General features: G+C 49.5%; 1 protein-coding gene across 5 annotated transcripts in view; it reads right to left on the bottom strand.

The window, feature by feature from the left end:
* Positions 1–24,062, bottom strand: part of ARHGAP44 (Rho GTPase activating protein 44) — a 180,917-nt gene that overhangs the window by 31,543 nt on the left and 125,312 nt on the right. For all 5 annotated transcript variants that reach the window (XR_007146787.1, XR_007146788.1, XM_047832392.1 and 2 more), the window contains exons 7-11: positions 16,606–16,723; positions 8,067–8,135; positions 5,410–5,491; positions 4,636–4,763; positions 215–326 (exon numbers count right to left, since the gene is read on the bottom strand). Coding sequence is in view for 3 of the 5 variants with exons in the window: in XM_047832392.1 (XP_047688348.1) it covers positions 215–326; positions 4,636–4,763; positions 5,410–5,491; positions 8,067–8,135; positions 16,606–16,723 (509 nt within the window). In the remaining 2 variants the exon portion in view is untranslated. The remainder of the gene's footprint in view (positions 1–214; positions 327–4,635; positions 4,764–5,409; positions 5,492–8,066; positions 8,136–16,605; positions 16,724–24,062) is intronic.

The following is a 24,062-nucleotide window of genomic DNA, read 5'->3' as shown; positions in this document are numbered from 1 at the left end:
CAACACCTTGTCTTCTCTTGGCACGTTGGGGAGAACTTTCTTCAAGGGGCCCGAGCAACCAGGCTTAAAACCGAGCCCCGAGAGGACACATCAGAAGCACGTTGGGAGCCACTGGTTCAAGTGTCATGTGACCACATGCCCTCCACGCTGACCCCTGCCCCGTGAGCCTCTACAGCCCAAGGGAGCACCTTGCTACGGGGAGGTGGGCGCCCACCTGCAATTGCATGGGGGTCTGCTGAGTACTCCTGCACATCGACCACACAGCAGTCCAGGGCGGCTTTTAGCTTCTTCAACTTGGAGGCAGACGGCGCCACCCGGAAGAGTCCCTGCCGACAGCACAGAGGGTCAGCGCACAGCGCCGTAACTCAAGGGAAGGGCACAAGAGCAAGGCGAACAAACAGGAAGTCTCCCCACTCCCTTCCTCCAAAATCTCCTTGCTGCCTTCTTCCCATCACCATTTTCCAATATGGCGGCTGCCTGCTCTCTGCATGTCTGCTCCTCCTTTAGACATAAGCAACTCTGGAGCAGGAACTGAGCCTCACCCACTGTTGTGTCCCCAGTGCCTAGGATGGGGTGACCCGTCATTCTGGTTCGGTAAGTATTTGTTGAGTTAATGAACCCTGGGCACTCCCCAACTTCTTGTTCTTTTGTATTTAAGATATATTTTGGAGAAGGGATACGTGATCAGACATGGAAGGCTAGGAAGCTCAACACAAAAAGGTCTATGGAGTGAGTGAGTGTGTGTGTGTGTGTGTGTGTGTGTGTGTGTGTGTGTGTGTTTTGGGAGACACAGGGCTCTACTTGAGAGACAAAGTCTATGTCCTCAGGGGACGGGCAAACTAGGGATGGTCTGTGAGAGAGCAATGCCTCCTTTGGTCCCTCCGGGTTTCATTCTTCAAGTTCTGAATCAATGCCCTGTCTTCCAAGTGAACCGCTGTGCTCTGTTCAAAAGTGAGCCCTGAAGAGAAAGAGAAGAAGACAGGTGTGCGGAGTGGCGATTACAGGTCAGAGTTAGAAGCGAACACCCAAGTCACGCGTGGGATGAAAAGTTTGGCTTCAGCTTCTTGGCTCCTTACATTCTGTGATACCACCCCCAGGGGTGAGAAACGGGCTGGCAGAATCGGCCTTTCAACCTTTCATGGCCATGGTTCAGATCTCCAAGTTTTCTTCGGAAGAAAACGTTCCTGGTCTGAAATACTGAGTTTCTGGCCTGCTGAGATCGCTAACTCCCTTCTAAGTAGATGTCCGAAGCTCTGTGGCATGTATGCAAGGACTCCATACAGGTTTGGACTGGTGCATCAATAAGACTGCTGTGACCAAGAGCAAGCCACAGCCTGTGTTAAAGAAATGGGTTGGATCGTCATAAAACCACGCCCCTACCGTGGAGGAAAACCAATAGCATTTGGTGATGGACAACATCAAAGAGAAGGGAGTAGGGTCGTCAAATAGAAGCCTATAGATTTTTTATTTGGTTCCTTAAAAAAATTTTTTCTTAATGTTTATTTTTGTTTTTTTTTTTAATTTTTTTTTTAACGTTTATTTATTTTTGAGACAGGAAGAGACAGCTCATGAATGGGGGAGGGTCAGAGAGAGGGAGACACAGAATCTGAAACAGGCTCCAGGCTCTGAGCGGTCAGCACAGAGCCCGATAAGGGGCTCGAACTCATGGACCGTGAGATCATGACCTGAGCCGAAGTTGGCCGCTTAACCGACTGAGCCACCCAGGCGCCCCTTAATGTTTATTTTTGAGAGAAAGAGAGAGAGCATGAGTGGGGGAGGGGCAGAGAGAGAGGGAGACATAGAATCGGAAGCAGGCTCCAGGCTCTGAGCCATCAGCCCGGAGCCCGACGCGGGGCTCGAACTCACAGACCGCAAGATCATGACCTGAGTCGAAGTTGGACGCTTAACCGACTGAGCCACCCAGGCGCCCCAAGCCTCTTTTCTTTTAAAGAGTGAGTGGTGGCCATTTATATCACAACAAATAATGTTTTTGTAGTTCCATAATACATTTTATGTTAAGTCCTGTGTTTTTCTTGATCTCTTGTGTGTGTGTTTTTAAAATATGTGTCTATCATTGAATTTTCTTGGCATCTGGAGTGTGTTTTGATAATTTGGAAATGTTATACTTCAAGATATGAACAAATTATTTTTACGTTTTGCACATGATATTTTTAAGTTACGGGTTATACAGAACTATTACACATTCCCCATCTTTTAGAGAAACGTCCTGAAATATTACAGATGAAATCACAGAACGGTCTGGGATTGGCTTCAAATTATCCAAGGCAGGCGTTGGGGGGCAGGATCGGAGGGAGAGACAAAACGGGACCGTCCATAAGCTGGGTGATGAGGCTCGTTATCTTGTCTTTACGTGTTCCAGGTTTTCCATAATTCCAAGAAGTGATGGGGAGGAAAACAATACAACAACAACCCAGTTTACCTACCACCGTGAAGCTATGGCTCAGGGACCATACAGACCCCTTCATCTGGTAACCGACAACAGACATGAAAACAGCCAGCACTTAAAACGTGGTTCGTCTGGAATGGCCGGCGTGCGAACATGCCTGGCACAGAAGAGGGGGCCAACGCGCGTCTGAGCATTCACTGGCTTCCTAGTCTTGTGCAGCCCTCAGTTTGCCGCACGGGACCCCGTGCTCGCTTACAGACTTGCAACTGTTCCGAATTAATTAATCAGGTTTTGAACCAGTAAGTTCGAAAGCCACCACATCCCCTTTTATACTCTGCTTGGAGATAAATGCCTGGCACGCCCTGAATATCGACTGGCTGGTCAGATCAAAGGAAGATGTTGTTGAGACTTCAAAATAAGCTTACAGAAGAAACCAAACGTGAGGGCTGCCTCCCAGGAAATGGTTTATGCAGCAATAAAATGACAGTCACCGCTTTCCCATAGACGTCTTCACATGTGGCTCTTAAGAAGTGCTTCCTAACGTCTCTATCAATCACGTTTTCAGGCTCTCTATGAGAGAGTTGTGATCAAAAAGGCTAAAAGGTCTATTTTTGAAATGGGGGAGCTTATAAAGCAGTGAAAATAAGAGCAGGAGGGGAGGAGGGGGAGGAGGAAGGGGGAGAAGGGGGAGGAGGAAGGGGAAGAAGGGGAGGATGGGGGGGAGGAAGGGGAGGAGGGAGAGGAGGAGGAGGAGAAGGAAGGGGAAGGGAGAGGAAGGGGGAGAAGGGGGAGGAGGAAGGGGAGGAAGGAGAGGAGGGGGAGGAGGAGGGGGAGGAGGAAGGGGAGGAAGGAGAGGAGGAGGAGGAGAAGGAAGGGGAAGGGAGAGGAAGGGGGAGAAGGGGGGTGGAGGAGGGGGAGGAGGAAGAGGAAGGAGGAGGAAGGGGAGGAGGGGGGAGAAGGAGGAGGAGGAGGGGAGGAGGAGGGGGAGGAGAAAGGGGGAGGAGGGGGAGGAAGAGAAGGAGGAGGGAGGAGGGGGAAGAGAAAGGGGGGAGGAGGAAGATGAGGAGGAGGAGGAGGGGAGGAGGAGGAGGAGGGGGAGGAGGGGGGAGGAAGAAGGAGGAGGGGGAGGAGGGGAAGGAGAAGGAGGAAGAGGAGAAGGAGGAAGAGGAGAAGGAGGAGGGGAAGAAGAAGGGGGAGGAGGAAGAGGCAGGGGGAGGGGGAAGGGGAGAGTGGGGAGGAGGAAGGATGAGGAGAAGGGGGGAGGAGGAGGAAGAGGAGGGAGGAGGAGGGGGAGGAGGAAGAGGAGGGAGGAGGAGGAAGGAGGAGGGGGAGGAGGAAGGAGGAGGGGAGGAGGAAGGAGGGGGGAGGAGGAAGGAGGGGGGGGAGGAGGAGGAAGGAGGGGGGAGGAGGAGGAAGAGGAGGGAGAAGAAGGAGGAGGGGGGAGGAGGAGGAAGGAGGGGGGAGGAGGAGGAAGAGGAGGGAGAAGAAGAAGGGGGGGAGGAAGAGGGGGGAGGAGGAGGGGGGAGGAGGAAGAGGAAGTGAGAGGAGGCAGAGGAGGAGGGGGGAGGAGGAAGAAGGAGCAGGAGGGCGGGAGGAGGAAGGAGGGGGGGAGGAGGAAGAAGGAAGAGAAGGGGGAGGAGGAGGAAGAGGAGGGAGGAGGAAGAAGGAGGAGGGGGAGGAGGAGGGGGGAGGAGGAGGGGGGAGGAGGAGGAGCAGGAGGGCGGGAGGAGGAAGGAGAAGGGGGAGGAGGGGGGAGGAGAAGGAGGAGGAGAAGGAGGAGGAGGGTGGAGGAGGATGGAGGACAGGGGGAGGAGAAGGAGGGAGAGGAGGGGGGAGGAGGAGGAGGAGGGGAAGGGGGGAGGAAGAGAAGGAGGGAGAGGAGGGGGGGAGGAAGAGGAGGAGGAGGAGGAGGAGGAGGGACCACCAGAGGCAGCACCAGCAGCAGCCGCAGCATGGCCACGTCCTGCTCAATATGAAGACGGGATCCTGGGGTGTGGCCGGAAGTTCCTCAGGCCAGTGCTACCCACCTCCCACAAGCCTCCCTCCCTCCCTGAAAAGTAAAAGCTTATGGAGGAAGCGGGACCAGTGTGTGTGCTGGGGAGGGAGGGGGCTGCCCCGTATCGTCACACATCTGCGCGGCTGGGGGCCAGAGAGAAGGAGATCCTGGAGGCGCGGTCACAGGGAGGAAGACCCCTGCTCGGGCGGGGTCGGGCCGCGCCCAGACCTACCTCCTCCTGCATTCCACATTCCAGCAGCATCGTCACACAGGCCTCAATGGGGAAGGCGATCTCCCGGCCGCTGATCATGAGGTGCTCCTCCAGGGGCTTCCCGAAGGAAGGCTTCTCTACCCAGGCCTCTGAGCGGGGCAAGCGAGAGAGGCCAGTGGGCAGTTAGCGAAGGTCACTGGTGCTCGAATACGTCTGCCCTCCAGTCAGATCTTCCTGACCATCAAACACATGGAGGGCCAGTTAGGTCCCTGTTTTTGTGGTTTGGGGATGAGGGAGACAGGACTGGGTGGGGCAGACGGCTGGCTAGCTGTGTCCAGACTGCCCGGCCTGCCTCCATGGGGCACAGCCCCCACCTCGTCGCCTTGTCGTGGGGGCCGTGCGTGTGAGTGTGCCATTAGATCAAGGCACCAGCCTTCGAAGTTCCAGAAGCTCAACCTAATGCGGTTCTGTCGGGGCGCTTGGCTGGCTCAGTCGGTTAAACATCCGACTCTTGATTTCAGCTCAGGTCGTGATCTCAGGTTTGTGGGTTCAAGTCCCACATTAGGCTCTGTGCTGAGAGCATAGAGCCTGCCAGGGATTCTCTCTCTCTCTCTCTCTCTCTCTCTCTCTCTCTCTGCCCCTTCCCCCCTCTCCCTCGACATAAATACACTTAAAAATTAAAAAAATAAATAAATAGATGTGGCTCTGTTGAGAGAGCGTGAGGGGGGCTGGAAGACAGGGAGCGGTCTCGGCTCACAAGGCACGCGGGCTCCCCCACCCCCCGAGCTCACTCACCCTGCTGTGCCTTTATCTGGGGCAGCACAGCCTGCAGGAGCGTCAGGGACTTCCTGTGGTATTCCGCCTGTACTTCTATTAGCTGAGAAGACACAAGGACAAGGTTACCGCTCGCGGGAGGGTGGGGCGCACAGGAGGCTGGCCCCGGCGGGGTGCCCTGCGAGGAGGCGCGAGTCCCCTGCTCTCTCATCCACCTAATGTGACGGCTGCAGCATGCTTCCCCCCTCAAGCCTCGGCAGCAGAGAACTCGCCAGAAGTGGAAATCTCGGGGAGCCGGAGAACCACGAAGGAACAGGGGGACCACCCCAGGCCGGGAGCCTGACACGGAGAGCTGGCCTCCACGGCGACGGGACCTCGCCTGGCACCCCATCCTCCAAGCAAAAGCAGCAAAGGGAGGAAAGCGATAGGAAAACACAAGTGGGAAACGCACTAAGAGATTTGCCTGGAAATTCCGTTTCCCTGGAAGACCGAGCTGTATGCTAGTCTGTATGGATCTTGGTTTCTGTAAGGTGAGTTTATACAGCTTTTTTTTTTATTTTTATTTATTTTGAGAGAGAGAGAGCACGCGAGCGAGCTGGGGAGGGGCACAGAGAGAGAGAGAGAGAGAGAGAGGATATCCCAAGGAGGCTCTGTGTGGTCAGTGCAGAGCCCAACATGGGGCTCGATCCCATGAACCGTGAGATCATGACCTGAGCTGAAACCAAGAGTCAGTCGCTTACCCGACTGAGCCACCCAGGCACCCCTCTGCAAAATGGGTTTGATATGTAAGTGATCAGAAAATGTGTGGCTTGAGACGCCCGGGTGGTTCAGTCGGGTAAGCGACCGACTCTTGGTTTTGGCTCAGGTCGTGGTCTCATGGTTCGTGAGCTCGAGCGCTGTATGAGGCTCCATGTTGACAGCAGGGAGCCTGCTTCGGATATTCTCTCTCTCTCTCCCTCTCCATCTGCCCCTCCCCGACTCACTCTCTCTCTCTCAAAACAAACTTAAAAAAAGAAAAAAGAAAAGAAAACGTGTGTGGCTTGATGTAGCATCCTCTGTGAGTACCTTGGCGGTGAAACGGCTTTGGCTCTCGTGATACAACCCCAAAAATCAAATTCTTTCAATTTGCCCACTTTTGACCATCCCACCGCTAAACCAGCGGCTGAAGTGTCCACAAGGGCAGACAAACCCCAGGGAACAACACCATTTCTGAACCCTCACCCCCCCACCCCGCCATCGGGTATGCATGCGCCAGGGGAAGGGGAGGGAACTGCTCTGTTTAAATGCTCAACGCGGACAGTAGATACCTGGACCTCCGAGTGAAACCTAAAAACTAACATGAGTTTAAAAAAAAAAAAATCCGAGCACCAGAATAAATGGTCCATAAGTAGGAAGGAGGCAGTCCAAGGTGGCTTTGGAATGTCAAAAAGGTCATTCATTTAAGAAATTTTAAAATATTACCTCTGTACATACACCCGATGGAATAAACTTGTGAACGTGCTGCTATTTTTAAATAAACCGTCCAGGTTGGAAGGAATATGCTTATCAGTGCTTTTTCAGGATGGAAGGGATTCATCTGAATGTCTGGACCACTCGCCGATCACAGCTGTGACCGGCCCTTACCTCTGCTAGGCACCCCATCACTTCCTGGATCATTTAAAGTTTGCATCTTATCCCCCAGAGTTAAAGGCAGGCGAGCTTAACCTGGATTTTTAACTTGGGGTTTTTCTCTCAAGTGTTTTGAATTGTTGCTGGTTTTGTTTCGTTCTGCTTTGTTTTTAAAAAACTATTTTTAACGTTTATTTTTGAGAGACAGAGACAGAGCATGAGCGGGGCAGGGGCAGAGAGAGAGGAAGACACGGAATGGGAAGCAGCCTCCAGGCTCTGAGCTGTCAGCACAGAGCCCGACGTGGGGCTTGAACTCATGAACTGTGAGATCGTGATCTGAGCCGAAGTTGGACGCTTAACCGACTGAGCCACCCAGGCGCCCCTGTTCTGTTTTGTTTTTGACTTGCCTTGCACTTACCCCGGTAAAGAGCCAGGGTCTTAATTATTTGGACCAGATTATTCAAGTATGGATGACTCAGACCTGTTTCTTAATCTGCTTTCATCGATGAGAGGCCACCTTAATCATCGTTTACCTACTTGTCATGGTCTTTGGCCAAGATCGAAATGAAAAACAAATATTTGCTGGGGGGTTATCATCTCCTTCCCAAGCTCCCTGTTGATGATAGACCAGGGCGTCTTAACCTTGGCCCGACGGACATTTGGGATGGAGTTACTCTTTGCTGTGGGAGGCTGTCCTGTGCACAGTAAGATGTCAGCAGCACTCCTGACCCTAGGTGCACCTCCCCCAATGGTGACAGCCCCAAACGTCTGCAGACATGGCCAGACATCCACTGGAAGAGGGGACAAAATCACCCCTGAGAACCGCTGTTACAGACGACAGAATTGCAATCATCTGCATGGACGGATGGGTTGAGTTTTACTCTTAGGTTTTTAGTGAAATCCATGCAAGGGGAAATAGAAGACAGGATTTATTCACAGACAGAACCATTAAATACCATATTCTTTCCCATAGTGTGTTCCACCATTAGGTTCCACACCCCTTTCCTTCCTGTCCGCACCCTGCCTCTTGGGACCAAATTTTAAGGGCTCTTACCTTTCTGGACCCTTACCGTTTGAAAGTAGTTTGCATAGTCGATTTCTTTGGCCACAAAACTGTACATGTCCGCCGAGAGCTGGTCCTGCGGGAGGGGAAACGCAGCACTGAGGCCAAACATAAAACAATCGAGCAGCTAACGCGTCAGTCTAGACATCACAGGAAGCCTTCACCGCTGAAGGAAGCAGGAGCCTTCACCACTGTGAAATCCCGTTTTTAATAATTCCTGACACAGGGCCAAGTTTCCTCATGGGCGTCCCTGTGTCTCCCAACCAGGACTCCAGAGGATGAGTAAGTGTGAAAAGAACACCTAGGCCGGTAGTCTCCCCGGGGATTGTAACACGTGAGCCAGAGTCCAGAGTCAGGAAGGCTGGTGTGGGGGAGTGATGTGCAAATCACTTCCACACATCCCCGCGGCTGGCACCCCCTCCGAGGACAAGGGGCGCTCCTGCCCTCCCTGAAATGGCCTGCCACTTCCTTTCCCTGATCCCTGAACTGCTCTGCTCTCCTTCATCCTCAACACTGACTGGTTGGTCACCCGCGTCTGGGCGAGAAGTGGAAACACAACAGTTGGGGGGAAGGTGGCTAAGACAGGTGGGCCAGTTCAAAGCAGGGCTGCTGATTCAACATTGGGAAGAGCGCGGGCTCTGCCCACGTCATGCACAAGTCTCGGGGTGTTGACCGTCCTGCACCATCCAGCTCTCCGCGGGATGAGGGGGCAGTGGCCTTTTGCTGGATCGGACTCTGGGGTGCGTTCTCTTTCGAGAGCGGGTCACTTCCATGGAAACGCCCACGGCAAGGGGGCAGTTAACGGTACGTTTTGGGTAGGACTGCAGACTCCGTCACTGAGCATGTCTGTTAGCCTGTCGTGTCTCTGGACTTGTCTGCCCAAGTCAGCTGGTCTCTAGAGTTCCTCCCGGATCTCTGCAAGAGACAGATCTTTACAAGAGACGCTCAGCTGAGCAGAGAAGAACCTATCACGCGTGAGTTGCGGAAACTATGAGAACAGCCCTAGAAAGTGGATCCAGGTGCTGAAGGAAGGCGAGCCACCACATGCTTCAGGAAGAGGCTGTTTCATGGACTGCCCCCCACTTTCCACCAAGCATTCTGCACCAACCTCACAACCCTCAGCCCCCCTGCCCCCCAGCTGCCAATTAAGCCAGGCTCAGTGAGAGCACTGGAACATGAGCAGGGATCTGTTTCCTTTTCCAGGACCCTGGACAGGCAGACACTGTTGAACTGTTCTTGTACCTACAAGGCACAGAGTTAAAAGGGAAATCTGTTCTTTGGAGAGCTTTAAGCACAGATCAGTCAATGCTACACTTGGTCCAGTTTCAAAGGATGAAGAAAGAGGAAAGAAATGAATTAAGATTCTGGGCACCTGGGTGGCTCAGTGGGCTAAGTGTCCCTCTTGGGCTCAGGTCATGATCTCACGATCTGTGAGTTCGAGCCCTCATCGGGCTCTGTGCTGACAGCTCAGAGCCTGGAGCCTGCTTTGGATTCTGTGTCTCCCTCTCTCTCTGCCCCTCCCCCACTCGTTCTGTCTCTGTCTCTGTCTCTCTCTCTCTCAAAAATAAATAAACATTAAAAAGATTTTTTTTTAACATTCATTTATTTTTGAGACAGAGCATGAACGGGGGAGGGGCAGAGAGAGAGGGAGACACAGAATCCGAAACAGTCTCCAGGCTCTGAGCAGTCAGTCAGCACAGAGCCCGACGCGGGGCTCGAACTCACGGACCGTGAGATCGTGACCTGAGCCGAAGTCGGACGCTTAACCGACTGAGCCACCCAGGCGCCCCTGAAAAGATTTTTAAAAAGAAATGAATTAACATTCGTGGGGAAGAATCTAGGTGCCAGGCACGACGTCACATGGAGTTCTCATCTAAACATCTTAGGTAAGTGCTGAATTTGGGGGGAGTGGCTACCAAGAAAGAGTTCAAGGATCTCACCTGCCCGCCCTCCACGGTCTTAAATGTGCTTTGCACAGCAGAGGCTTTGTAACTATTTGCTGAATGAGAAATGAAGGTGCGGTAATTTTCCCCACGGGTAAAATGTTTTTTTTTTTTTTTTTTTAATTTTTTTTTATTATTACGTTTCTTTATTTTTGAGAGGCAGAGAGAGACAGAGCACAAGTGGGGAGGGGCAGAGAGAGAAGGAGACAGAATCCAAAGCAGGCTCCAGCCTCTGAGCCCGACGTGGGGCTCAAACCCACGAACTGTGAGATCATGACCTGAGCCGAAGTCGGACGCTTGACCGACTGAGCCACCCAGGCGCCCCCAGGTAAAATGGGTTCTAAGCCTCAGCTCCCCCTCACCAGACCTCCCCTACAATGAAAGCCTTTGTAGGAGTGCTGAAGCCAGCAGTTTCTAGAGGAACCACTTTAAGCTGCCATGCCTATGACAGTTTTGGTCAGGAGGCATCCATCACCAGCAGCCGTGAGGGAGGTAGGTCAAGGCAGGGAAAAAAACAAAGGGTCGAATGATAAAAATGGCTCAGCACACAGAGGAAAGGCAGGGACCCCTTGAAAGACTAAATGGTACACCTTCGATGACTCAGCATTTGAGCTATGCCAAAAGATGATGTTGGAAAAGTCAGACAGACCATCTGTGGGCGCCCTCAGGAACACGAAAGGATTTCTTAAAGGTATAATCGGATTACCGTCTTACTGAGTTAACAACAGTCCCAAATAAGCCGAATTGTAAGAAATGAAAGTGAAAACGAAATCCAATTTCCATTTATGTGAATCATGAGCAAATTTCCTTTATAAAGAAAAGAAAAATCAATCATCACCAGAGTTTAACGTGTTGTTTTCTGCTTTCGCGATGAATCCACGCTCGGAAAAAATACAGAGTAAATACCCAAGTTCACCTGCAATCCCACCACACAGAGAGAGCGCTACAAACCCACGTGATGTCTGCTCACATTATATCTATTTTCATCAGTCCCACACTTTGTATGGTTGGTTTACAAAAATGGGACCAGACCATGTTGCAGTTTATTCCCCGCCCCCCCCCAGAGAAAGTCTTTCTAACGGTCACATGACATTTAATGTATGAATGGACCATATATTGAACAGACCAACCAGTCTGTTGCTGGATACTGTGTTTCTAATTTTTCATTACAACACTTGGAAAGCATGTGTTCGTATAGATTTGCACCCGTCTCTTGATTATTTCCTTAGGATAAATTCTGCAGTTTAAAATTAATTCTGGTTTTGTATTTCCTTATAGTTAAATTTATTTAAAAGAATTTCTTTTTAAGTTTTTGTTTACATTTGGGGGGGGGGAGGGAGGGAGGGTGAGAGAGAATTCCAAGCAGGTACCACACTGTCAGCACAGAGCCAAATGTGGGGCTTGATCTCATGAACCGTGAGATCATGACCTGAGCCAAAATTAAGAGTTGGACGCTCAACCAACTGAGTCACCCAGGCACCCCGTTCTTATAGTTAAATTAAAAAATATTAGCAAGATTGAGTTGGGATATTAGGGATTTTAGTTAAAAAAAAAAAAAGACACTTAGGCATAGCATAGCATAGCATATTCAAGCTTCAGAAAATCAAAAACAAAGAAAAAATACTGAAAGAAGCCAGAGGTTAAAAATGTTTTAGCAGAACACAAGATAAGAATTACATCTGACCTCTCCTCAGAAAACATGCAAAGCCAGAAGAGGGTAGAGTAAAATATTTAAAGTATGGAGAAGAGGGGGAAAAAAAAAAAAAGCTCACCAACCTAGAAATCCATACACTGCAAAATTACTTTCAAAAGGGACTTAAAGAGGAGTGCCTGAGTGGCTCCGTTGGTTAAGCGCCCAACTTCGGCTCAGGTCATGATCTCACGGCTCATGAGTTCGAGCCCCACATCGGGCTCTGTGCTGACAGCTCAGAGCCTGGAGGCTGCTTAGCTTCTACATCTCCCTCTCTCTCTCTGCCCCTCCCCTACTCATGCTCTGTCTCTCTCTCTCAAAAATAAGTAAAACATTGAAAAAAATTTTTTTAAAGGGATTTGAAGAAATTTACAGGATTTGTTGCCAGCAGACCTGTCTTATAAGAAATGTGTGAAAAAAAATGTTCTTTAAGACAGAATGAAAAAGATAAAGGTCAGAAACTCAGACGCTCACAAAGAAAGGACAAGCATTAGAGAAGGACTAAGTGAAGATACCATAAAACTTTTATTTTTCTCATGCTTAATCTACGGGATAAATTTGCAAGCAACAATGTACTTACACATATGTGAACGTATCCATGCATTGAGATAAACACACATGATTGCACGGTGTATGATTACATGGATACAGTCATATAAACACACTTATGCTTACGAATGCTTATGTACAAGTCAGTGGAAGGAACCAGGGGTATTTTCTCACTGAGACATACTTGCACTATATGGGAAATGCTAAACAGCTCTTCCAAAGTGGACTTGGATGCGTTATAAATATATATTGCAAACTCTTGGGCTCCCACTAAAAACATAAACCCTAAGAAAAGTATAATTAATAGACTGAGAAAGGACAAAAAGCAAAGCCACCTGAAAGGCTAAAGTGAAGCCTCAAAAGGCAGAAACCCTGAGAGCAAAAATAGTAACAGAGAAGAAGAGAAACAAATAGAAAACGGGAAGAATTATGGTAGGTATTACCATATTCAATAATCACTTAAACATCAATGGTCTAAACACACCAATTCAAAGATTCTTGGGGCTCAGTCGGTTCAGCCTCTGACTCTTGGATCTTGGCTCAGGTCATGCTCTCACAGTTTGTGGGTTCAAGCCCCGTGTCGGGCTCTTTGCTGACAGCTTGGAGCCTGGAGCCTGCTTCGGATTCTGTGTCTCCCTCTCTCTCTGCCCCTCCCCCGTTCACGCTCTATCTCTAGCTCTCAAAAATAAATAAACATTAAAAAAAATTTTTTTAACAACATGCTATTGAATAACCCAATTGAAAAATGGACAAAAGACCTGCACAAACACGTCACCAAAGAACATAGCCGGATAGCAAGTAAGTGCATGAGAAAATGTTCATCATCTTGTGTCGTTAGGGCAGTACAATTTAGAACAACAAGGAGAGACCACTGTACCTCTGCGGAAATGCCCAATATTCAAAACACAGACCGGGCCAAATGCTTTAACCTTGAGGTGGAAGATGCCTGGAATCTTATCCCCGTGCCAGGGAAACATATACATATAAACAAGTTTTTAATGGCAGACATCAACAAAAGACTAACCGCAGACTGGAAAATGACTTAGGACACAACAGGTAGAAGAAAGTTGAATACCCCAAATATGCGGGGAACATCTATAAACTGGCATTTAAGGAAAGTAGAAATGTTAGTTCAAATGCCAACAAAAATAGGCAATTAGAGGGGCACTTGGGTGGCTCAGTCAGTTAAGTGTCCGACTTTGGCTCAGGTCATGATCTCGCGGTTCGTGGGTTTGAGCCCCGCGTCGGGCTCTGTGCTGACAGCTCGGAGCCTGGAGCCTGTTTCAGATTCTGTGTCTCCTCTCTCTCTGACCCTCCGCTGCTTGTGCTGTGTGTCTCTCTCTCTCTCTCAAAAATATAGACACATTAAATAAATTTAAAAATAAATAAATATCGGTGAGCAGGGGGACTTGGTCATCCTCTCTGGAAGCAAAAGGGTTGCTGGGCAGGAATGGGGCGGGGGGAATTACTGGTGCTTTTCTTGATATGTTTTTGTACTTTTTCACTGGTTATGGTAAATTGCATCACTTTTTTAACCTTTGAAGAGGAAACTAACATAGTTTTTGGTAAAAATAGCAATTGTAAAAAGGCATGGACCAATGACGGTATTAGAGTTCTGTTCTGATGCAGTTGGACAGTCCTATCCAGCACCCCCTCGACACCACCGTCTCTTGTGTGTTAAGGTATAATTTTGTAAGAAACAAGATTCTTTAAAAAAAAAAAGTGTTTTTTTAATGTTTTTATTTATTTTTGAGAGAGAGAGCACAAGCAGGGGAGGGACAGAGAGACAGAGGAGGACAGAGAGAGAGACAGAGGAGGACAGAGAATCTGAAGCAGGCTCCAGGCTCTGAGCTGTCAGCACAGAGCCTGACGCGGGGCTCGAACTCGTGAACCGCGAGATCGTGACCTGAGCCAAAGTCAGACCCTTAACTGACTGAGCCACCCAGGTGCCCCAAGAAACAAGATTCTTACCTAAGGAACACGTTGCCATGTTACGATGGCAAATGAGCTGTACTTACTCACGAGGAGTCCTGGATCTGATGAAGTATTTCAAAGTTTTACTTTGCTGGATTCCATAGCGCTGCAGCTGGAGAGATCATGAGTCCTTGACAGATTGGCCAGTGTTGCTAATTTCCAGAGAGAAATGCTATCTGACCCTGATCGTCACCTGAATGCAAGGTCAAAGCCACCTGCACTGTACAAGGATCCGCCCACGGGCCAGCGGACGAGACTAGAAAAGGCCACAAAGATCAGAGATGTCTGCATGCAAAGTGGCTATTCTCCGCTAAAAGCGCAGGAGATAAAGACACCTGGTTCCCAGCATACTTCCAGGAACATGACACGCTTGTTCCTTGGATCTAAACCCAAACGGACCTAAGCGCACGCATACAGATGTGCATAGACTGTTCCTTGGACTTAAAGCCAAACGGACCTGAGCGCACGCATACAGATGTGCATAGACTGTTCCTCGGTTCTGAACCCAAACGGACCTAAGCGCACGCATACAGATGTGCATAGACTGTTCCTTGGACTTAAAGCCAAACGGACCTGAGCGCACGCATACAGATGTGCATAGACTGTTCCTCGGTTCTGAACCCACACGGACCTGAGCGCACGCATACAGATGTGCATAGACTGTTCCTTGGACTTAAAGCCAAACGGACCTGAGCGCACGCATACAGATGTGCATAGACTGTTCCTTGGACTTAAAGCCAAACGGACCTGAGCGCACGCATACAGATGTGCATAAACTGTTCCTTGGACTTAAAGCCAAATGGACCTGAGTGCACGCATACAGATGTGCATAGACTGTTCCTCGGTTCTGAACCCAAACGGACCTGAGCGCACGCATACAGATGTGCATAGACTGTTCCTTGGACTTAAAGCCAAACGGACCTGAGCGCACGCATACAGATGTGCATAGACTGTTCCTCGGTTCTGAACCCAAACGGACCTGAGCGCACGCATACAGATGTGCATAGACTGTTCCTTGGACTTAAAGCCAAACGGACCTGAGCGCACGCATACAGATGTGCATAGACTGTTCCTCGGACTGAAGCCAAACGGACCTGAGCGCACGCATACAGATGTGCATAGACTGTTCCTCGGTTCTGAACCCAAACGGACCTGAGCGCACGCATACAGATGTGCATAGACTGTTCCTTGGACTTAAAGCCAAACGGACCTGAGCACACGCATACAGATGTGCATAAACTGTTCCTTGGACTTAAAGCCAAACGGACCTGAGCACACGCATACAGATGTGCATAGACTGTTCCTCGGTTCTGAACCCAAACGGACCTGAGCGCACGCATACAGATGTGCATAGACTGTTCCTCGGTTCTGAACCCAAACGGACCTGAGTGCACGCATACAGATGTGCATAGACTGTTCCTTGGACTTAAAGCCAAACGGACCTGAGCGCACGCATACAGATGTGCATAGCCTGTGCCTCGAATCTGAACCCAAACGGACCTGAGCGCACGCATACAGATGTGCATAGACACAGAGCTCCATAAACGGCACATGGCCAATTAACGCCAACAGCTCCAAGACACCTACTCCTCAGAACGAGACATTCCTCTCTCTTAAACCAGAGGGAACGGGGCGCCTGGGTGGCGCAGTCGGTTAAGCGTCCGACCTCAGCCAGGTCACGATCTCACGCTCCGGGAGTTCGAGCCCCGCGTCAGGCTCTGGGCTGATGGCTCGGAGCCTGGAGTCTGTTTCCGATTCTGTGTCTCCCTCTCTCTTTGCCCCTCCCCCGTTCATGCTCTGTCTCTCTCTGTCCCAAAAATAAATAAACGTTGAAAAAAAAATTAAAAAAAAAAACAAAAAAAAAACCAGAGGGAACGTCTCTCGTCCGTGACTATCTCCTCGGTCAGCATTCCAGCGTCATCATTAACTGTGTCCCGGGAGGCGAGAGACGGATAAAAGGGCTCAGGGAGTATTAAAGGGTGAACCAGAAGCTAAACAATTTAATACTAGCAGTGAGTCAAGGTTCGCCTACAGTCTAGATTCTCGACTGTTCTTTCCAGCCCGGAAACCATCCTGTGGGACTCAGAGCGCCCTACAAACGCTTCGCATGGAGGCCAAGGCCATTTCCTCTTTGCCTGCCACGCAGGAACCCTGTTGATAACCCACCACTGCCACCAACCCCCCATCCCAGTCTAGGTCGCCTCAAAGCCCCAGCTCTTAGGGCTCATCCTGGCCCTGGGGATGCCCGTGGGCAAGCCTGGGGACGTTCAGTCCAATCAGACCTCACCCTTAGGGTTTTCCTACAACTCCGGTGAAGAATCAGGGACTCCCTGAGGGCTCCCCCATCTGTCCCGGTGAGGAGGAGCAAAGTGGGGGGGGGGGGCGGGTACCCTGCAAATCTCCACTCGGTTGGCGGCCTCGTCCATCTCTTCCCTGAGGGCGTCAGCTTTGGCACCTGCGGGCTGCAAGCTGCCGGACAAACCTAAAGACTTCGACGTCTGCTGCCACCTGGTGGAAAACAGGACAAAAAGAGGAGAGGTGTGAGACAGGCCGAGCCCTGGGGTATCACGGGGACACCGACAGAAGAGCCGGTTAGGGACGTTCCCCAGGAGGACCCGGGCGGTACCTGCTGGACACAGAGGATCAGCCACCCCGTTCGGACAAGGGCGGGCATTCCCCAGATTGTCCCCCACGTTCCCCTGAACACCAAGGATCACACAGGACCACCACCGGTGCTTCCTCTGAAGCACAGGGCTGGCTGTCCCTTTCTGGCCCCTGACTGTCCCCCGGACTCCGAGTCTGGAGACGCTCACTGACTTGGCTGCAGCCGAAACCGTGGCGAGCTGAGAGCACGGGCAGTTAAGATCAAAGACGAATCTGAAAGTGAAAGCCTCTGCCAGCCAGCACGGAAAGCTTGCTGTCAACATTGAGATGCGGCGCTCATATTTCCTTAAACGTTTTCTCTTTTCGCGGACAAGACCCGCCGTTGGAGGCAGGCGCTGGGGGCAGGCTGAGTGGCGAAGCTGCTGCTCTGGCATTATCAGGGAGATACCCACAAAGCAGCCCCCCGGAAGGAAGGCTCTGATGACCCTAGATGGTAGCAGGTGTCGCGGGGTCAGCAGCGGGTTCCTCGTGTGATCAGGACGTCAGGACAGCCAACACCTGTCTGCAGTCTAACACCTGCCTGAAAATCGGGGTGGGGAGGGGCAGCGAGGGGAAGGGGGCCCTGGTGGGGGTCACTGCCCAGACCGCAGTGCAGCTGTGTTTCAGCGGGGGCTCATGGGGCTCAAGCTGCCAGATGTCTCAATTGCCAAGAGAAGCTGGCAACTGTCATAGGAACCCTCCTGATGAAATATGGCAACAGGTTAAATAGTTTCTCTCTTTTTTTTTAAGTTTATCTATTTATTTTGAGAGAGGGAGAGAGACTCCCAAGCAGGCTCCACACTGTCAGCACAGAGCCTGATGCGGGTCTCGATCTCACAAACCATGAGATAATGACCTGAGCCGAAAGCAAGACTCAGACGCTTAATCAAATGAGCCAACCCGGCACCCCTAAATACTTTTTATAAAATTTATTTATTTATTTTGAGGGGTGGGGCAAGTGGGGGAGGGACAGAGAGAGAGGGAGAGAGAGAGAAAATCCCAAGCAGGCTCCATACTGTTAGCGCGTAGTCTGACGTGGGGCTCGATCTCGCAGACCGTGAGATCACAACCTGAGTGGAAACCAAGAGTTGGATGCTTGACCAACTGAGCCACCCAGGCGCCCCTAAATAATTTCTCTCAGACACCATACAGGCCAATAGCATACAGACCAAACTGGACGGCCCTGCAGGTACCATTTGGCTCTCACGCCATCCAACATAAAGGCAAAAGATTAACGTGACCCTCACTTTGAGAGTCACAACCTCTTCTTACCCTCAGGACATACAGAGGGGTCCAAGGCTGTGACACAAGAAGAGGAAATAATAGTCATCTTTGCTATTAGCAAAATAACAACAACAACAACAACAACAACAACAACAACAACAACAACAACGGATTCTGTATTCCTTAGAGAAATGCATTCACGGGAAAAGTACTTAAAAAGCCTTTGGGATGTCAAGCTGGCTTGAAGGTCCAGAGACAGACACACAGGTCTTGGGAACCATTCCTCGCTCAAGGAAAGAATTCAAGGCAAAATTGAAAGGAAATACTCTACTCAAAGATGTTTCAAAATCTAAACTAACAGACAGGGATTAATACAAATTCCTGGGGAATTCTTTCTCATAAAATGGTTTGCCCTACAGAAAGGATACATTTAATAGACATCCCCAGGTTTGTTTAGGCATTTGAAACAAAGTATTAAAGTGTTGTGGATGGGGTGCTTGGGTGGCTCAGTTAAACGGCTGACTTCAGCTCAGGTCAGGATCTCACGGTTCGTGAGTTCCGGCCCCGCGTCGGGCTCTGTGTTGACAGCTCAGAGCCCGGAGCCTGCTTCGGATTCTGTGTCTCCCTCTCTCTCTGTTCCTCCCCCGATCTCACTCTCTCTTTCTCAAAAATAAATTCAGTGTTCAAAAAATTTAACAAAAAATAAAATTTTAAAAATAAAGCGTCCTAGGGCTTGTCAAATAAAATAGGAGACTCCATGGATGTCATTTAGATCACTGATAATGAATAGGGTAGATTATGAGATCAAGCTCTGGGGCGCCTGGCTTGCTCAGTCAGTGGAGCATGTGGCTCTCGTTCTCAGGGTTGTGAGTTCAAGCCCCACCTTGGGCGTGAGCCTACTTTAAAATATATACATATATATATATAAATATATATATATATATATATATATATATATATATATATATATATATATATATAAATATGTAAACGAAGTGACCGCAGACACGGATTTTTATGGCTTCAAAGATCTGGATTAGATTAAAAAATAAAACAATTATACTTAACGTGGGTGTATTAAAATGAGGACATTTTCCTACGTTACCTTTCTTTTCTTCCTTATTTCCTTCTATTTTCCCCATAAATTCTACCCCTTGGCCCACATCTTGGTAATTTATTTATTTGTTCCTCTGAGTGTGTAATTTTTTTTAAAATTAATTAATTATTTTTTTGTTTTTAGAAAGAACATGTGTGAGCAGGGAAGAGGAGGAGACAGAGCGAGACAGAGAGACAGACAGAGAGAAGGAGAGAGAGAGAGAAGGAGGGAGGGAGGGAGGGAGGGAGGGAATCTTAAGCAGGCTCCACACTCAGTGCAGAGATCCTGGTGCAGGGCTCGAACTCACGAACCGTGAGATCATAACCTGACCCAAGATCAAGAATCAGATGCTCGGGGCACCTGGGTGGCTCAGTCGGTTGAGAGGCCGACTTCGGCTCGGGTCATGATCTCACAGTCTGTGAGTTCGAGCCCCGCGTCGGGCTCTATGCTGACAACTCAGAGCCTGGAGCCTGTTTCAGATTCTGTGTCTCCCTCTCTCTGACCCTCCCCCGTTCATGCTCTGTCTCTCTCTCTCTCAAAAATAAATAAACGTTAAAAAAAAAAAAAAGAATCAGATGCTCAACCAACTGAGCCAACCAGGCACCCCCCCCACATCTTGGTAGTTAAAAATCCTACATCTTTCCCCTCCTTTTATAGGGAATTTTATTCGTAATAGATAAATCACCTATTTTGAGATCACAAAGTAGTGACAAGATGTGGAATGAGACTGTGGAAATAAAGAATAAAATGACAAGGAAAACACAGAAACATGTGTATGGACAGTAATCTGCTGGGAAAAGAGACCTTAACCATGAATTTCAAGGTATGGTCGTCTTGCCAGCCACCTGTTCTATAAATAAACTCAAGAGAAGAAAACAGGGATTCTTGACCAAGAAGCGTGAGCTTTAAAATTTGCAGAGCAGAAAGGTCTGCTGTGACACCATCGTTCGCTGGGAAAGATGTCATCACTATACAATCTGGGGGAGGTGGAGACAGAATACCGGCTGGCTTTCCTGAAGGCGAGAGGAGAGAAAAGGGCCAGAAATAAGGGTATGAGATTTTAGGGATCAGGAGGAGGGTCAAGAGGGCAAATGCAAGAGAAGTTCAAGGCAACCGGAAGTCAAGAGGAAGACTTTTCAGAACGGGAATGTTCCTGTAATGGGACATTTATTATTTCCTCCAGCCAGTCTCCCCCTTTCCTGTGTCACTGTCATCCTCTGCTTTGTGAGGCCCTGCCCCACTCCTGCTCCGATGTGTGGGCCCCAGGGAGCAGCCAGTTTGGCATGGCCCTCACCGTGAGCGGTCCAGATGAGGGTCCCTGATGCAAACCAACCCCGTGCTCCCACCCTTCATCACTGTGACCAACTGACAGGCCAAGAAAGTGGCATGTAAGCAAAGTCCGGACAAATGAGCCTCTCCTTTGTACTTCTAGAACTAGAAAGGGTCAAGGGTCATGCTGAAGAGACATGAGCCTAGAGGACCATGAAGACAATGGACGGAAGAGGCCCGTATGTGGAGAGCACAGATGACAGATGAAGAACAGCTATTGCCCTCCCTTCCAGAGGTACTTAAATTGGCCACAGCTCCAGAATTCACTTCTAATTAGCCACTTCCTTACTTCCATGAGCTACTCGGGATCCTTCCCCAAACTCTCCTGCTTTATTTATATTAGTTTATCTGCTTCTGAAGAAGGCAGGTGTCTTAATCTGCTCAGGATGCCATGATAATATGCCACACACCTGGGAGCTTGAACAATAGGAATTGGTTTTCTCATAGTTCTGAAGACTGCAAGTCCCAGGTCAAGGCTCTGGCAAGGTTTGGGTTTGGGGAGGGCTCTGTTGCTGGTTGGCAGAGAGCTGCCTCCTCACTCCTCAGCACACAGCCCTTCCTCTGAGCGTGGAGAGAGAAAGAAATCTCTCTTTCTCTTCTTATAAGGCCACCAACCCTACTGGATTAAGGCCCTCCCCTTACGACCTGACTTCACCTTAATTACTTCAGAAAGGCCCTATCTCCAAAGACAGTAGGGATTAGTGCTTCGACATATGGATTTGGGGAGGGAAAACACAATTTAGTCCACAGTGGGACCCAGAAGCATCAATTCAGCAGAAATACGACATGTTCTGGACTCAGAAGGGTTGATATTAGATACATGCCCAGAAAAAAAGTGAGGCAGACTTTGGAAAGGAATGGGGCTCCTTCTGTAACCATTGTCCAACCAAACCTATCACAGAAAAGACATTTGTATAACATTCAATTCAGTTCAATTCAGTTCAGTTCAATTCAATTCAGTTCCATTCAGTTCAATTCAATTCAGTTCAGTTCAATTCAGTTCAGCTCAATTCAATATAGTTCAATTCAGTACAGTTCAATTCAATTCAGTTCAATTCAATTCAGTTCAATTCAATTCACATCTTTAATCCAGTGTAAAGCTTCCTTGAGTTTTTCCTCCATCCTCCTTATCTACAATCTTTTACTCAGCTTTGGTCTTCTCTGAGGATATGAAGGCTTATCAAATTGGCTTTTGAAACAGATAAACCAGATATACTCGGATAGAGGTAAAGACACACCTCGAATTCGAATTAAACACTGGAAAAATGAGGTGGATTTGACACTACTCACCCTAGTTGTAGTAGAATTCAAAGATCTAGTCACAGTGATCAAGAGCGTGTGTCCACCTGGGACATGCTGCACAGTGGAGAGCATAACTCATGAAGGACCAAACAAACAAGACTAAAGAAAGGTCTAATAATCAGAAGAAGAACATCACAAAGAACAGAACCTAACAAGTGCAAACTGACCACACGGGGAGGCTGGGAGGGGTGGAGATCAGGGCAGGGAGAACCCAACTGTTCCAGAAGAGCGGCTGGTGATCTTGCTATTGAACATTTGGTCTTACTCTCACTGCTGCCTCTCGGGATGCAGTCCTCATGTGGGCTGACGAGCCAGGGGTCAGGGAAAAGGCAGAAGTTGGGGGTGGGTTGGCTTCCGAAACAACAAGGGTTGTGAAGGTCTCAGCTGAAGTTCAGAGGCATAAAGATTTGGGTAGGGGAGGTAGCGATTTCCTCCCTGAATCCCAGCATATAAGAGATGACGGGCTGGAAATGTGCAAGAGTTCATTATATGGCAGAGTTCGTTAAATCATGGAAGGCAGGTTCCTAACGACGCTTCTCTATGGTTTCAGAATCTCTACGCCACTGGGTGTCACCATCAAAAACACACCATGTGACCAGATGGACCATGACTGCCCACGCACTCCCCATCTCATAAGGAGAGTGAACAAAAATACGAATGTAGATGCTGCTAGCATCCGGCCCCCCAACCAGAAGCTCCGTGTTGGAAATTCAGGTTTCCCTTACAGAAGCAGAGAGAAGCCCTCTGAGCTAAGAACCAGGTCCCCACAGAAGGAAATCACTCTACAAACCCAGGAGCAAGGCATCTACCAGTGGGACCAACAGCATGTGTTTCCTCCTCCTGTGTGACTCCCACATGTGCGTCTTGAATGCTGACGTCATGGGAGCATCTGTATGTGACCCAAGCATGTAGTCGTGAGCGATGCCAAATGAATACTCCCCATACAACCTGCTCGGTCTTCCTCCACATACGCTAAGGAGAGAGCCTCAGGGGGCTTCTGGGTGGCTCTGTTGGTGAAGCGTCCAACTCTTGATTTCGGCTCAGGCCATGATCTCACGGCGCATGAGATCCGGCCCTGCGTCAGGCTCCGCGCTAACAGTATGGGGCCTGCTTGGGATTCTCTCTCTCCCTCCCTCTCTCTGCCCCTCCCCTGCTCATGCTCTCTCTCTCTCTCAAAATATATACGTAAACTTTGGGGGGGGGGGAGGAGAGAGCCTCAGATCCGGGTCAGAATAGCTCTGACAACCTTTCTGTTCCTCTTCCTTCTTAACAGAAGAAGAGTGTCAGCATCACCACCGTCCGTAGGCAACGGGATTTAACAGCACTGGCTTTGCTTTTGTCCCGGTCACTTTCAGGTGTAGCCAGTACATATACAGCAGGGGCTACCGTGTTTCGGTTTCTGGGAGCGCTCCACAATGTTTCTAACAGATTCATTGGGAAGAAGTGAATCAACTTTTTACCAGATGTGTGGCTCCAGATGCCCCCAAAACCGTTCAGGTGGACTGGGAGTCTGAGAAACACAAAATTAACTAAAGAAATCTTTGTTGTCTCTGTTGATATGACCCGTTCTATTTCTGGCCTTGGGGGACTGGCCTACATTTCCTATTGGTCCAGATGCAGAATTCCAGGGTCTGAACCAGTTACCATAGCTGCCTCCTTTTGTAAAGCAGATGCAAAGTGTTAAACAAAAAAAAAAAAAAAGGGGATAAACGTGATCTCATTGGACACTGAAAACAATCCTCAAGTCAACCCACAAGTGGCGTTATTACCCGTGGGCAGGTGAGGGCACTGGAGTTCGGGGGGCAGGTGGACTGAGTAACCTAACCAGGTGGCCTGGATCTGGGAACCTCACCAGAGATTCCTGGTTCAGGATTCTATATTGCATCTCTCGGCCCAAGCAGATCCGTCTATTCGGGGTTTGTTTTTGTTTCTTTTTCTCAGGAAAATCAAAAAAGAGCTGTGCAGGTGATTAAACCTGACCGCCCAAAGGGCCTAGAGTCGAACCAAAATGTGCCTTCCACATTCGTATTCGTGAACCTACATTCCTTCGAGGTGTGAGCTTGGGCACACACACCAGTGCAAGGATTAGAAAGGTGGATACGCGCCATTGGGACAAAAGGAGGCCAGAGTCAATGGTGGCGTCTCGGAGCCTGTGGAGGTTCCCCTGCTGTAACAGGCGCTTTCTGGGGGCTTCTGGGAGACGGTGCCGGAGGAGAACAGCACAGTGGGAATGGTGCTTCCCTCATAATAGTC

Source organism: Prionailurus viverrinus, chromosome E1, assembly GCF_022837055.1.
Source record: "Prionailurus viverrinus isolate Anna chromosome E1, UM_Priviv_1.0, whole genome shotgun sequence".
In the NCBI taxonomy this organism is placed as follows: domain Eukaryota; kingdom Metazoa; phylum Chordata; class Mammalia; order Carnivora; family Felidae; genus Prionailurus; species Prionailurus viverrinus.
Note: the sequence above shows the minus strand (reverse complement) of the source record. Positions and strands in the feature narration are given on the sequence as shown.